Source organism: Manis javanica, chromosome 1, assembly GCF_040802235.1.
Source record: "Manis javanica isolate MJ-LG chromosome 1, MJ_LKY, whole genome shotgun sequence".
NCBI lineage: Eukaryota > Metazoa > Chordata > Mammalia > Pholidota > Manidae > Manis > Manis javanica.
In genome coordinates, this window is record NC_133156.1 from 140,387,706 (window position 1) to 140,400,933 (window position 13,228).

General features: G+C 37.2%; 1 protein-coding gene across 1 annotated transcript in view; it reads left to right on the forward strand.

Annotated features, from left to right (window-relative positions):
• DNAH5 (dynein axonemal heavy chain 5) overlaps nt 1–13,228 on the forward strand; it is a 262,049-nt gene that overhangs the window by 167,483 nt on the left and 81,338 nt on the right. The window contains exons 48-51 of the mRNA XM_073237789.1: nt 8,279–8,401; nt 8,592–8,805; nt 10,089–10,312; nt 12,166–12,364. Of these exons, the coding sequence (XP_073093890.1) occupies nt 8,279–8,401; nt 8,592–8,805; nt 10,089–10,312; nt 12,166–12,364 (760 nt within the window). The remainder of the gene's footprint in view (nt 1–8,278; nt 8,402–8,591; nt 8,806–10,088; nt 10,313–12,165; nt 12,365–13,228) is intronic.

Here is a 13,228-nt window from a genome sequence, read left to right on the forward strand (position 1 = left end):
ACCCCCCTCAAATCTGGGGTCTCAAACCTCTTTACTGTCCCACCTGTGCCCACTGAACATCATCTTCACTTTCACAGGTGTGATAAGTCCTCTACACATGTCCTCCGCTGTCTCTCCTGTTCAACTACAATAGAATCTCTCCCTAGTTAGATTATAATATGTAATCTTAATTGATGGAGGGATAAAAAAAGATATTAAATACCTTTTAATACCTTAAAAGCCTCAATACTGTTTAAAATATCTATGTAGAAAAGCCTGTAAACAGGCAAAATCCCAAACTGAAAGAAAGTGTAATTTATTCCTCCACAGAAACCTGCTTGCTCTCCCTGCTATCTGCTTTTCTGTGGGTGTTACTGTTGTTCTGGACGTCAGGCTAGACACGTTGGAGTCACCTTTGATGGGTCTCTCTTGAGTGAAGGGCTGTTAATGTGTCTAATGAAGAACTTTTCCTACCTCTTCTTTTTTCTTCATTTATCCTTACCACTTCTATGTAATCCACGTCATCATGATTCTACACTAGGGTATTAGCGTGGAACATTCCCAACCGGTCTTGGTTCAAGTCTAATTCTCTTCCGTTCCTGCTTTTACTCCTCTTCCAACCTCTGGTTCCAATGTTGCCACCTTTATCTTGTACCCTGACTTAATATTCCACAATGGTTCTCCATTACCAGTTACAAGAAGGAGTAAAATCTTAGAACCATAGCACATTGAAGATTTTACCCCATCATATAATTGAGGAATAACAGAAAAAGACCCTCAGGTTTGCACTGATTTTGTCAGTGAAACTTCCAAATGACTTGGGTTTGCAGCACCTGGCTGTTCTTTTTTCTGCTATTCCTACATTGGGTAAGAACCTATTGAAACTGGGAAAGAAATAGTAAATGCCAGTCCATGCTTTATTGTTTGCAAATCATCTATGAGACCTTCATTAGAACATTAATACATTAATGAAGAATACACATTTTGTAATTTGAAGATGGAAGAGAATTTTTTAGGGGAACCCAAATCCAAAGCAATTTGCTTTTCATTAACTTTGTTGTTCTTCAGTTGCTGGAATGAAGTGTCAAAAGAGCAATGAAAATTGTTGAGAGTATGGCTAAATCATGAGTTTTGACCACTTAATGTAGTTGATGACTGCACAGAGATGGAATTTCTAATACTGGCTAGCCTTCTATCAAATGAACACCATTCACCCAGTGTTGTGATAGGAAGGTCTGGATGGAAGGTCAGCCCTTAACTGCAGTGACTCAGCAGTGGTATTTTTGTGTTTTGGAAACAGCACATCGAATTATCCTAGGCTGGCAAGTTGCTAACATTATACACATTTCCTTCATATTTTACACTTAAAGAACTTTTGTTAGTTTTACTTTAGAAAAGCATCCTTTTTCAAAGTTATAATTATAACTTTACTGATACAAAGGTTTTAAAACATGAAATCAATGTGTGATTTTTTTTTCATGTGTTGAATAATTATCAAGCTATTCACATTTCTTCAGAGTGGATTACATCTTTAGGGCTGCAATGCGATTCTGACAGTAACTACCTGAGTACTAAAGGCTTTACAGGTGCAGGATTCAGTCTCCCCCACTTTGAATACCGGCCACAAGCTCAGGGGTTCCAAGGCCACCAGAGCTTCTGAACGACGGGCTATAAATTCAGGGGTTCCTATGACCATCTCAGTTTTGATAATTCACCATAATGACTCACAGAATTCAGGAAAGCACTATGCTTATGATTATAGTTTTATTATGAAAGATATGAATTAGGATCAGTGAAAAACAAGAGAAGAATAGAGCAAGGTTTGGGAAAGTCACAAATGGAACCCTCTGTGTCCTCAGAATGTGTCACCCTCCCAGGTACCTTGGTGTGAGTCACCAACTAAGAAACTCACCTGAACTGTGATGTCCAAAATTTTGATTAGAGTTCCATTACATAGACTGATGGATTGAATTCTTGGCATTGAGATTGAATTCAGTCTCCAAACCCTCTTCTCTCCTGGGAGGTCAGCTGATACCTTGTGGTTTGAATCTCCAATCCTTAAGTCATAAGGTTGGTCTGCCTGGTGTGAGGGGGCTGAGGGATCTTCCATGAAGAACAAAGCATTTGTATTACTCATCCCAAAGGTTTAAAGGCTCCCTCCTAGGAACCAGAGACAAAGGACAGCCACATTTCCTTAGTTATATAATGAGACCTTGTCACTGTATTTTTGTTTGTAAGTAACTCTTGGTGATATTTACCCCTTTAAATCTATAAAATAGATTTCTAGAAGTGGTAGTGTAGTGTAACAGAGAATATGTGAAAGTATTAAAGTATAATAATTAGGACAATAACAAAGCAGGCTTTTAAAGCATAAAAATCTTTATTCTTTAGGGTTGCATTATCGGACTCACAGTGACTTTAGCCCAATTCCCTTCTACCCTTCAATGTGAGAGTGGCCTCAGTACTTTTTCATTCTCTGTCCTGTGTCACAGGATCATTTACTCTCTTTAGTGTCTGTTTTGACTGCTGAGCATCAGAGCTCTCTATTAAGCTAGACTCATTCATTTTAGAAAGCTTTCAATTAGCCAAAATGCTGTAATTAACGTTCTCACTATAATTTCCAGCCATATGCTAAATAAGGGCTGATGGAGTTAGCATTTGTCTCAGTGTCTTCCACTTTTTTGGATCCAAACCAAACTGAAATTGTAGATGAGAAAATAGATACCGTCCATCGCTCCTGTGTCCATGACAGCTCCTGGCCCAGAAAGGACACCTGCCTGTTCCTTGATAGGTAGTTTTCATCAGGGCTTGTGTGTTTTCACCATGGAGGCACTTTCACATCTTTTATCAGTAGGAAACCGAATACATGTCCCTTTTGCCTGAGGTAGCCTACTTTACTACCGTTGTCTCACTATAATCATTAATGGAATTACTATTAAAAGTGTGTGGTTTGGGCAAAAATTATATAGCCACCCTATTTTTTGGCTTAGGGAATTCAGTTGTCTTCTAAGAGAGAGGTCTCATTTTTTTCCCAAAGCAAATATTATTTTAATGTTTTTTTCTATGTTTTGGAAGTAATCCATACATATCTTTAAAAATTTAAACAACATAGAAAGTTAAGAAGTAAATGCAAGTTTCTTAAGAGAATTTCTGAAAAGATTTATCTTTTCTACAAATAATCTTGGAAGTGTTTGAGTACAGCCACCATCTTACAAATGGTGGCATAGCAATAGGTTTTGCTTTATAAAAATGAGAACTGTAGAGCCTGTAAGAAAATCACAGTGTTTTCTAGACTCACAACCACTTTTCCAAATGAAATCTTACGCAGAAGACTAAACTATAAAATGGATTACAATGGATTTGCTTTGGTGGAATTGGGGCTGGGCTCCTAAAATCCCTTCCAATTTATCCTTGCTTCCTGCAGGGGCCCCTGCAGAAAATCTTTTTGACCCCTCCGAGCACAGTATGAAGGGTAGTTTCCAGAAGAGAATCATAACAGAGAATATGTGAAAGTATTTTTTTCATGGTAAAGCTCTATAAAAATGTCAGATTTGATTGTTAGTATGAATTCACTCAGATGGAGGGAGATTAAAGTGCTTGTCTGAGTTCACACAGTTGGTATCAGAACCTTTGAGAAAATGGTCCCAATTTGTTCCACTGTGCTTTTCCAGTTCGCCCATATGCCTCCTTCTAATAACTTTTCATTATCCACACTAATATTCAAATGATGGATTTATCACTTAGTGCATTTATTTAAGTTTTACCTTCTAGTTACATATTTTCATGTTGTTTTCGGTATCATGTCCTGTTGAGCATTTTAAACTTCACTAATGTAAGATTATTTCATTTGGTTTTGGAGAATTATAATAAAATGAGAAGATCTTACTTAGGCAGTAGATTTCTTAGTAAAGAGCATAAGCTCTCCATTTTTATCTTTTAGCTAATAGCTGATATGAAAGCCTAAAATTAAGTATATTTTACATTTCAATTTAATTGGATATGATATGTAAGAAAAATGATTTCAGTGCTGATATATAGAGATACCTATAGTAATAATAAAATATCTTTCATTTTTATAATGCATTAAGCTCACTAAATGCTTTCATATACATCATTTATGGACAGTGTTGTGTATATACACTCATATGTGTGTTTATATGATTTATAAATCTTTATATACACTCCCACTTCTGAGCTATGGTTTAGAAATACTAAGTGACTTAGATCAAATCACAAAGGTAATAAGTGAGAGTGGGGTATGTGGTGGGGACTTGATAATGGGGGGAATCTTGTAACCACAATATTAGAAAAACAAAAACAAAGCTAGTAAGTGAGAGAAGTAGAATTTAACCCCTTTTTTCAATTTTAAACCAAGTCAGTGCTATTGTATGAGGCCATACAGGTTATGCAGATTTGTGCTATGTCCCATTCACAGAGATAATCATGTGAATGTAAACCCAAGAACAGGGCAGTGTGCAACGTCTTCAACTGTACATACCCCTGCCAATACCCCTTCCACTGCCATGTTCCTCTGTCTGGTTGGGGAAGCAGACATGGTCACAATCAAGTACAGCCGATGAGAGAAGTTCTACTTATGTTGTAATCTATTGTGGAGCCCAGAGGAGGGGGGGATCAGTTTCTTTAGGGGATTACAGAAATCAGTGTAATGAAAGAGTTGGCCATTACTTGGGGGAATTTAACATTTACATTATATTAATTCTTAGGAATTGTAGAGGCTGAATTGTCTATTAAGAAATTAATTCAGAAAATTGAATTGTCTCTGGTTTTCTGTCTCTTAGCTTAGAACGGAGGAAGGTAGCTTTCCTCATTTCCATTCCTAAGTCTATCTGGATTCATAACCATGTAGTTTTCATTTCTTAAAATGCCAGTGTCTCAACTGGATTTGAACCTGGTAGCCCATGTGTGTGTGTGAGATAGACAACAAAATCAGAATATTTTTTATGTTCCAAAGATAGCTCAAGATGATGTTATGTGAACTATTATCCTCTAATTTCAGAGTAAAGTTTTTGTTTATTCTCAAAGAACAATATAAACTGCCCTTAGTCCAGGCACTTGCTAGAGATTTCAATTTGTTATCAATAGTTGGATTGAGAGCAGTGACATTTATGGAAGATCATTCATCTAAATCAACATTTCACAAATTGTGTTTGCCTAACATTAATCCTGAGAGATTTTCTTTTGGCTCAGAAATGGCTACTGTAGGAATATGTAAATAAGGATCTCATAATGAACACTGTAAATTTTAAAGATGAGGAATATAATGTGAGATGAGCATCACTTTATGGTGTGTGTTTCATAACTGAGGCACCAGAAGACAAAGACTGAGGATGTTTGGAAATGAGATGGAAGAGAGAAGCTGTGAGCATCACGGAGTCCCTTGAAAGTCACCAATGGGGATGCCCTGGAGTATTGAGCAGGATTGCACCTCCCTTTAGAAAGCTCCTTCCAGCTGCAGAACAGAGAATAAGGTGGAAGAGCTATGGCTGCACCCAGGGACCCAAGAGGAGAGGGCTTTCGTAATTCCTCAGGAGGGAGGTTGGGCTGGACCAAGATAATACAGGGGGAATGGAAGCCACATACGGATGTGCTCAGTTGTAGTTAGGAAGCAGAATTGTTCCATCTTGTTGCTGGTTGAGTGGCTATTGGTGGAGAAGAGGGATAGAAGAGAGAGAAAAAAATTGAAAGTAACTCCCAGGTTTCTTGTCTTTATTATCTATGTATCAAATTTTTTACTGATGAATGCATTATACATACCTTTCTAGATACTGAGATGCAGTGATGAGCAAGAAAAACAAGGTGCCTTCCCTCCTTAATGGTCTGGTGGGAGAGACAGACAATAATCGAATGAATCTACCTATTTTTGTTAACTGGATTATAGTTGGTTCCACCAAAACAGTGGGTGAGGTGAGACCTCAAATTAAGGAGATCACAATGAGGTGGCAGAATGCTACAAAGATGGTCTGTAATTCTTTAGACTGGTTTCTTTGGGGAGGCAGAAAATTCCAGATAAAACTGTAAATCACAAACTATAGATAGTGTATATGACTTATGAAGAAGTTTGCACCACTGACTGGAGGAGGCAGGGAAGATCACTGAAGAGGTGGTCACATGAATCTCCATGAGAAAGACAACTGACCTGGGGCATGTCATTGTCCAGGGAGGAGGTGGTACTGAAATACCAGTAGGAAGAACTTTCTGATACTGGAGGTGGAAATGTTTGGATGGGGCAGTTAGTTAGTTGATGCCAATCCCTGAAATGAAGGACCATGGAGGGGCTGCGGACTTTGGGGTAAGAGGTGTTTGTGTTTGGATGTGTTGATTCTGTGACACTATGGGTTATCCAAGTGAAGTCCAGTTGGAGGTATCAGCCCAAGTAAACGGTTTCCCCAAACATCCCCAAATAGATACATGATAGAGTAGAACATGAAGTAACTATGTTTCAGGACTTCAGGAGGCCTCACCAAACTCCAGAGTTCATCAGGTAAGGATTTAACAGGCAGCAGTTCTAAAAACTGAAAGATCTGGACTCCAGGCTCATGAACTGTTTAATTTCTCTCCCTCCTTTGTTTTTGTTTTCATCAATTTAGCTCTTTGCAGCATATATAGCTGTTAGTCATTTCCTGCAATTTCAAAGAATTAGGACTATAATGAAGAGGAAGAAAGTGCAGGTGTGCGGCTATTACTCCATATTATACCCCGTATTCATTTCACCTGTGGCCATTTAGTACTTAGAAGGCCCCTTCCCCTCCCAAGACATAAAATCTTCATGTGCCTGTGAGTTTTCATTAATAGAACAGAAATGTGTGGAAGGCTCTAGCTTGCATAGGCAGGTTTCAGGAGATTAATTGCCTTATGCATTTAAATTCATTGAAAAGGAGAGCTAAATTTAGCCTCGTACATTACTTTAAACAGTTTGCTTTTATGTCAGGGAAATACGATTTCTTTTTGCCATTGTACTGTTGTCATGGGAGATTTGTTTTATAATTGAATCAGTTATGATATATATCTTCCTATTTAAAAATGGTGAAAAATGTTCATATCTCTTGGTATTCTTTAAAATGATGATAGGAGTGTACAATTTGAAATGACCAAACTGGGAAGATTTCCAAAGACAGATGTGTGGATTTTCACTTATATCTTGGCTTTATTTTGTGGTTATATCTTGGATTATTAAAATCATTTTTAACGGGTTTGCTTTTTGTCATGGGGTAAGAAGACCATTTTGAATAGGAGCATGCATTTTATCTTACTATACATCTGTTTTCTCCTATACTTAACATTTTCTTCAACATGATTTAAAATCACGTATCAGTAAATGCTTACAGTGGTAGGAATGAAGTCTTTAGGATGGAGCTCCTAGAGCATGAGGACCGTGAAGCCCTTTCTGTTTTCTTTGCAGTCCTAGCTCTCATTACTCAGTGCATACATTTTGAGTGACTGACTGATTTCCAAACTGCATTGCACTACCATGAAAGGATGTACTGTGTCAGTGGTCTGGGGTCCTTCCCCATATCCCAGTTACCTCTTCCAACACTCCCCCCTTGTTTTTTTATTGAAGTGTAATTGATATACAGCATTATATTAGCTTCATCATTTTTAATGTTCTTTTACATGCTGCTAGGAGAGTGTTCTTGTGGAGCACAGTGTAGTTTCCTCCTGTACCACCTAAGCTGATAATGCAGACATGAGAGAGGAGACACAGGTGGGTGCTCTTCCCCACTTTGTCTCAGGAGGAGAAGTGATTCAGTGCGACTGCATGTGCCCCGAAGCACTGGATTGGATTGTGTTTATACAGAAGCAGTCGGCAGCCTTCTTCATGGAGAGAAAGCAGTCTTCCAGTTATGGCAGGCTGTACGGCTCAGAGCAAAGATCTATGAAGCTTCTTGGACTGTAACCCTGTTTAACTTTGTCTTTGATTATAGGGAGACTTTTAGCAGGGCTGGACCCTTTGAATAATGAGGATTGGGGTTATAGTTTCATCAGCTAGACACAATAAGACAGAAGTAAATTTGTAGAAATGGACTGACGGGTCTCATCCCATTCAAAATTTACATAATTAATGAGAATTTCATTGACTTCTAAATTAAACCAAATTTTCAAAGGCTGTAAATGTTCTGCAAGATAATGTAGGTACTTCATGCTCTGCTCTCCAGAATTAAGTTTGGGGGCTTTTCTGAATAATTCCTGTCAATTCAAATGTTCCTAGATTTTAGAAATAACTTAACATGTTTTAGGGGATATTTTTACAGATGATTCTGTTGGCTTTCTTGTTTAACAGAGAACAATAGAGAGCTATGTGGATAAACGCATGGGTACAACATATGGCCCTCCTGCAGGAAAGAAGATGACTGTTTTTATTGATGATGTGAACATGCCTATAATCAATGAGTGGGGAGATCAGGTATAATGATGCTATTGTGGACTTTATTTCTTTAATTCAAAATTGATTTATTCTTTGATGAGTAAATATTTTTCTACTTTTTCAACGTGCGGTTTCTGAATTCCAATAAAGTCCATTATTTGAAAACACTCGAGTTAGGTTCTGGAATCTAAAGGAATGATGTCTGAATTCTGAAAATCGTCTTTCCTAGGTTACTAATGAGATAGTACGACAGCTGATGGAACAGAATGGATTTTATAATCTGGAGAAGCCTGGGGAGTTTACCAGCATTGTGGACATCCAGCTTTTGGCAGCCATGATCCATCCTGGGGGTGGACGCAATGATATTCCTCAACGACTCAAGAGGCAGTTCTCTATATTTAACTGCACTTTGCCCTCTGATGCTTCCATGGACAAGATATTTGGTAAAATGAGTGTCAATGGGGCATAGGGGCAGGGGGACATGAATAGCTGCTTATGGTCCGATGAGAAAATATCCACCCAGTGGTCCACAAAGAAGCATTGGGTGACTCCTAGTCTTTTGCATTCATCATTCTCAATAGTGTGTTTTGTTTATATAAGGATTTATTATTTATATGCACTGAATTGGGTACTTAGATAGATTTTTTTCTATGTTTTTAAAGTAACTGTTGCTAGCTTTTTAAACAAGGTTAAGCACTAAGTGCACATGGAGATGATGACATGGTTTCATCCTGGTACTCATATTTGAGGACTGGATTGATAGAATACTACGCCAAAGGTTTATATAACTGGTATTGTAACCAACTCACGTGATTATGTTGGCCAAATAAATAATTATGCACAGAGAAGAGATTAATTAGAGTCTGATCTTCAGAGTAATTTATATGAGTGTAATAAGTTATTGATTAACTATGTGGTACTCGGAAATAATTTCCTTGAAGTAAACTAGTCCAATAGATAATCATAATTATTTAACTGAGTAATGAAAATGAGTTTATAACTGATTTTGGAATTACTCTTTGAAGAAAGAGAGTGTAGAGTTATGTATGCATTCATGTTGGGTATTAATACCATTGCTGAAGCTACTATTGAGAAAAAACTCATTAGGATTACCCTAATTAATTTCTGACAGACTCAGATGTCATCTTAGCACCCTAGGCTAGTGGAGAATGTCAAAGGTTTGGGAACCAAATGACATGTAAATTATCTAAGTTCGGGAAAAGTAAAATGAAGCAGAAAGAATGACTGTTAGCACTTTTAATCGTTGCATTTTACCTGGGAAGTTTTATATTTATAGTAAGTGAAAATATTTTATAGTGCATGGAAAGTCAACAACAGAATGGAGAAATCTTAGAAGATTCATGAAACCTTCCTTTTTCTTATTTTTTTTCTAAAGCAACTTTATATATTTAAGGTTACCATTTAATAATATTGAATTAGTTCAACTAGAGTTTTTGGGAGTATTTCTTAATCAGCGTTTCAGTATTTGGATGCTACTTGATCTGGATGCTACTGGATACTGCAGTATCTGAATGTCTACTTGAACCTATATCAATTTTTTAGGTTTTAAAAACCATGAGAACGTTATTTAGTGTAATTTCTTTGATAAGTGGTCCTCTAATAACATGTAATTATACTTGTGCAAACTCTACATTGTAATGTTTTCCATTTTACTTTGTTGATTTGAACCATTAGTCAAAATGCTATGACTTTCTTCCCCTTTTAGGTGTGATTGGCATAGGCTACTACTGTACTCAAAGGGGTTTCTCAGAGGAAGTGAGGAATTCAGTGATGAAATTGGTTCCCATGACACGCCGGCTATGGCAAATGACTAAGACTAAAATGCTCCCCACCCCTGCAAAATTCCATTATGTATTTAACCTTCGAGACCTTTCTCGGATCTGGCAGGGAATGCTGAACACCACTTCAGAAGTTACCAGGGAACCAAATGTAAGTGGTAGTAAGAATGGAAAACAAGTGACACTGCTGTTTGTTCTATACTCTAGATGTTCCTGGTGGTGTAATTGTTAGTGGAATTATGTAAATATTTTGAGATGTTTTAGGGTGGATATTCTTTTCTTTGGTGCTTTTCAACTAACATAATAAAGGAGAAGAAGGAGAAGTATGTCAGAAATTTTCTTTTAAAAAATTCCAATTAAATTAAGTTTATGCTTAAGGAAATAGTACCCACCCTTATTGTCTAATGAATAGAATAAAAGAAATGGATGTAATAAAAGAAATTGATTTTATTTTCCCATCATAAGGTGTTTTTCTTATACAACATAATGGAAAGGGTTACTATTGATCTTATTATTAAATAGTCTTCATATTTTAAACTTTTATTTTAACTTTAAAAGTAATTACAAACACTGAAAATTGAAGAGACCATTTTGCTGGTAATCATCCATGATCTTTACTGTCCATGTAACTAGATGCACTAAAAGAATTATGTGTATTGGTATAATTGGAAAGAGACACTAGAATAGGAAGCTCATTTAGCAGGAAAGCGAGCATTTGTACATACACTTGAATCCAATAGTTACTAGTATTAAAAAATTCCCTTCAAACCATACATTGCCAAACCAGGAACCATACATCTCCTAACTTGCCAAATCCAGGATGTCTTTTTTCCCAAATCGTGGCCTATGTGCTTAGTCTAGGGGAAAATTGGCCTCTCTGTTGGCCCTTTTTTGGAACCAAGGAAGTAGTTAACAAGTTTAGAACACATCTCCACATAAACACACAGCAACAGTTGACATATTGTCTCTAGGCACATCATATCGTTACTAGCCACATCAGGTGTTGATAATTAAAAAAAAGAAACTTTGCCCCAGACGTTCAGCATAGGCACCCACACTGACTGACGTCAAGTCAAGACATTTTGGGGAAAACTCACTCTTCTTCTTATAGAAAACAGAGAGTCATTTTAGCAGCAGTGAACATGTTACCTTGAGTTTTTCCTCAAAGTTATTGACAAATGAATCGCATTGTGGAATACAGTTCTCCAGTATTACTTTTTGAGTAGCCATTTTTTTGTTGCTTATTTTAAATCAGCATGAACAGTTTCAGCAATTGGTGTTATGATGAGCTTTTGCTTAACTGAGTCATTGAGTATATTTTACTAACCTCCTTTTACATTTTATCATTAGTAATATAATGGCTTTAAGAAGCTCTCCTAACTTGCCAAATGTCACCAATAAATTGTCACCAGTCTTCTCATATCAAACAATGAGCTTAGATGAATATTTGTTATTGCTACAGGAACAGGTGTGTCGAGCAATTTAGTTCCTAAATGTCCAGTTAACTTTGCCCCTGGGTTATCTAGACTGGGTGATTGCTTTGTACAGATAATCCAGATTTTTGCCACAAATTTCTTTCACGCTGTGTTAAATAAACATGCCTTTGTAATATCTCAGTTGTATATTGAAGAGCTGTTGCCTCATTACCTTGTGTATTATGCTTCAGCCACATGAATGTGGGTGTCTCATCCAAACAGACTATCACAAATTTAAGACTTTTACATAGAACATTAGTTTGTTGGTTGATCAGGGTGATTTTAGTATTTTGTCTAGGGATGTTTTTGTTTTAACTTCAAGACTGAAAATGAATAAACAATACACTCTCTACTTAATATACTTGAATGAGATCAAGTCAAAATGAAATGAGGTCTATTTTAACCCTAACTTTTAAAAATGTGTCATCTTAAATCAGGAAGGATGGTCTTCCACAATGTCATTGTTTTGAATTCCCAACTATGGCAGATCGGCATTAGCAACACATGTAATTAATTCTGCTTTTGGCAGGAACTGCTCAGATTATGGAAGCACGAGTGTAAACGTGTCATAGCCGACCGCTTCACGGTGTCTGATGATGTGACCTGGTTTGATAAGGCTTTGGCCAGTTTGGTGGGGGAAGAGTTTGGTGAAGAGAAAAAACCCTTGGTGGATTGTGGAATTGATGCTTACTTTGTGGATTTCTTGAGGGATGCACCTGAAGCTACAGGTAAACCGTTGAAGCCACATGAGAAATTCCTCATAGGGAGTCTGAAGACAGAAGGCTTGGGTTAGACGTGTTGAATTGCTGTCTAGTAAACCTTACTGAAACAAACCTGGGTCATAGGAGGTGCTTAGTAAACACAGAATGGGTGGATAAGCGCATACCCATGAAGTCCAATGGTTATTTTTTTATGCATGGCAGTCTTGGAGGTTAAGTAGATTTGAGAGGCACAACAGTGTAGAAGAAAGTGCCCAGGACTTGCAGCTGTCACACAGAGGTGGACTGGAGGAAGAAATCTACCACATATTAGTTGGGAAAGTCTCTGGACTTTCTTGAGCCTCATCTCATTTATAAGAACGAAAACATTATGTATGCATCACGGGCACTGTGGGGAGTGTGAGTGAGATGTCATCTGTAAAATGGCTGGGGCAGTCTGACCTGGGGTCACTGATGAATGAAGATGGCAAAAATGATGATGATTATTCAGGTCATCCTTAGTGTTGAAAGTAAAAAGAGGAACTTCAAATTATGTAAAAGGACCATTGAAAATAATTGGAAAGAGAGGAGTGATGTGGACAAAAGCTTTCGTGATTATGGTTCCATGAAAAATGGAGATGCATGTTACTTTTCTCATGGAAAGAAATAGTGCTCCAATTATTTTTTCTCCTCAGAAAAAACAGAACTTAAGTAGAATATCTTTCTTTCATTTGATTACCTCTTCTGATACTGAGATTGATCTTAAGTTAATTTCCATATTTCAAAACCATGTTTAAGAACATGCTATTTATATCTTCTAAATGATCAAAAATGGCCAGGCACACCCCTTTCTAGATTTGAGAAGGGTGTATATGATCAATCAAAAGTTCCTGA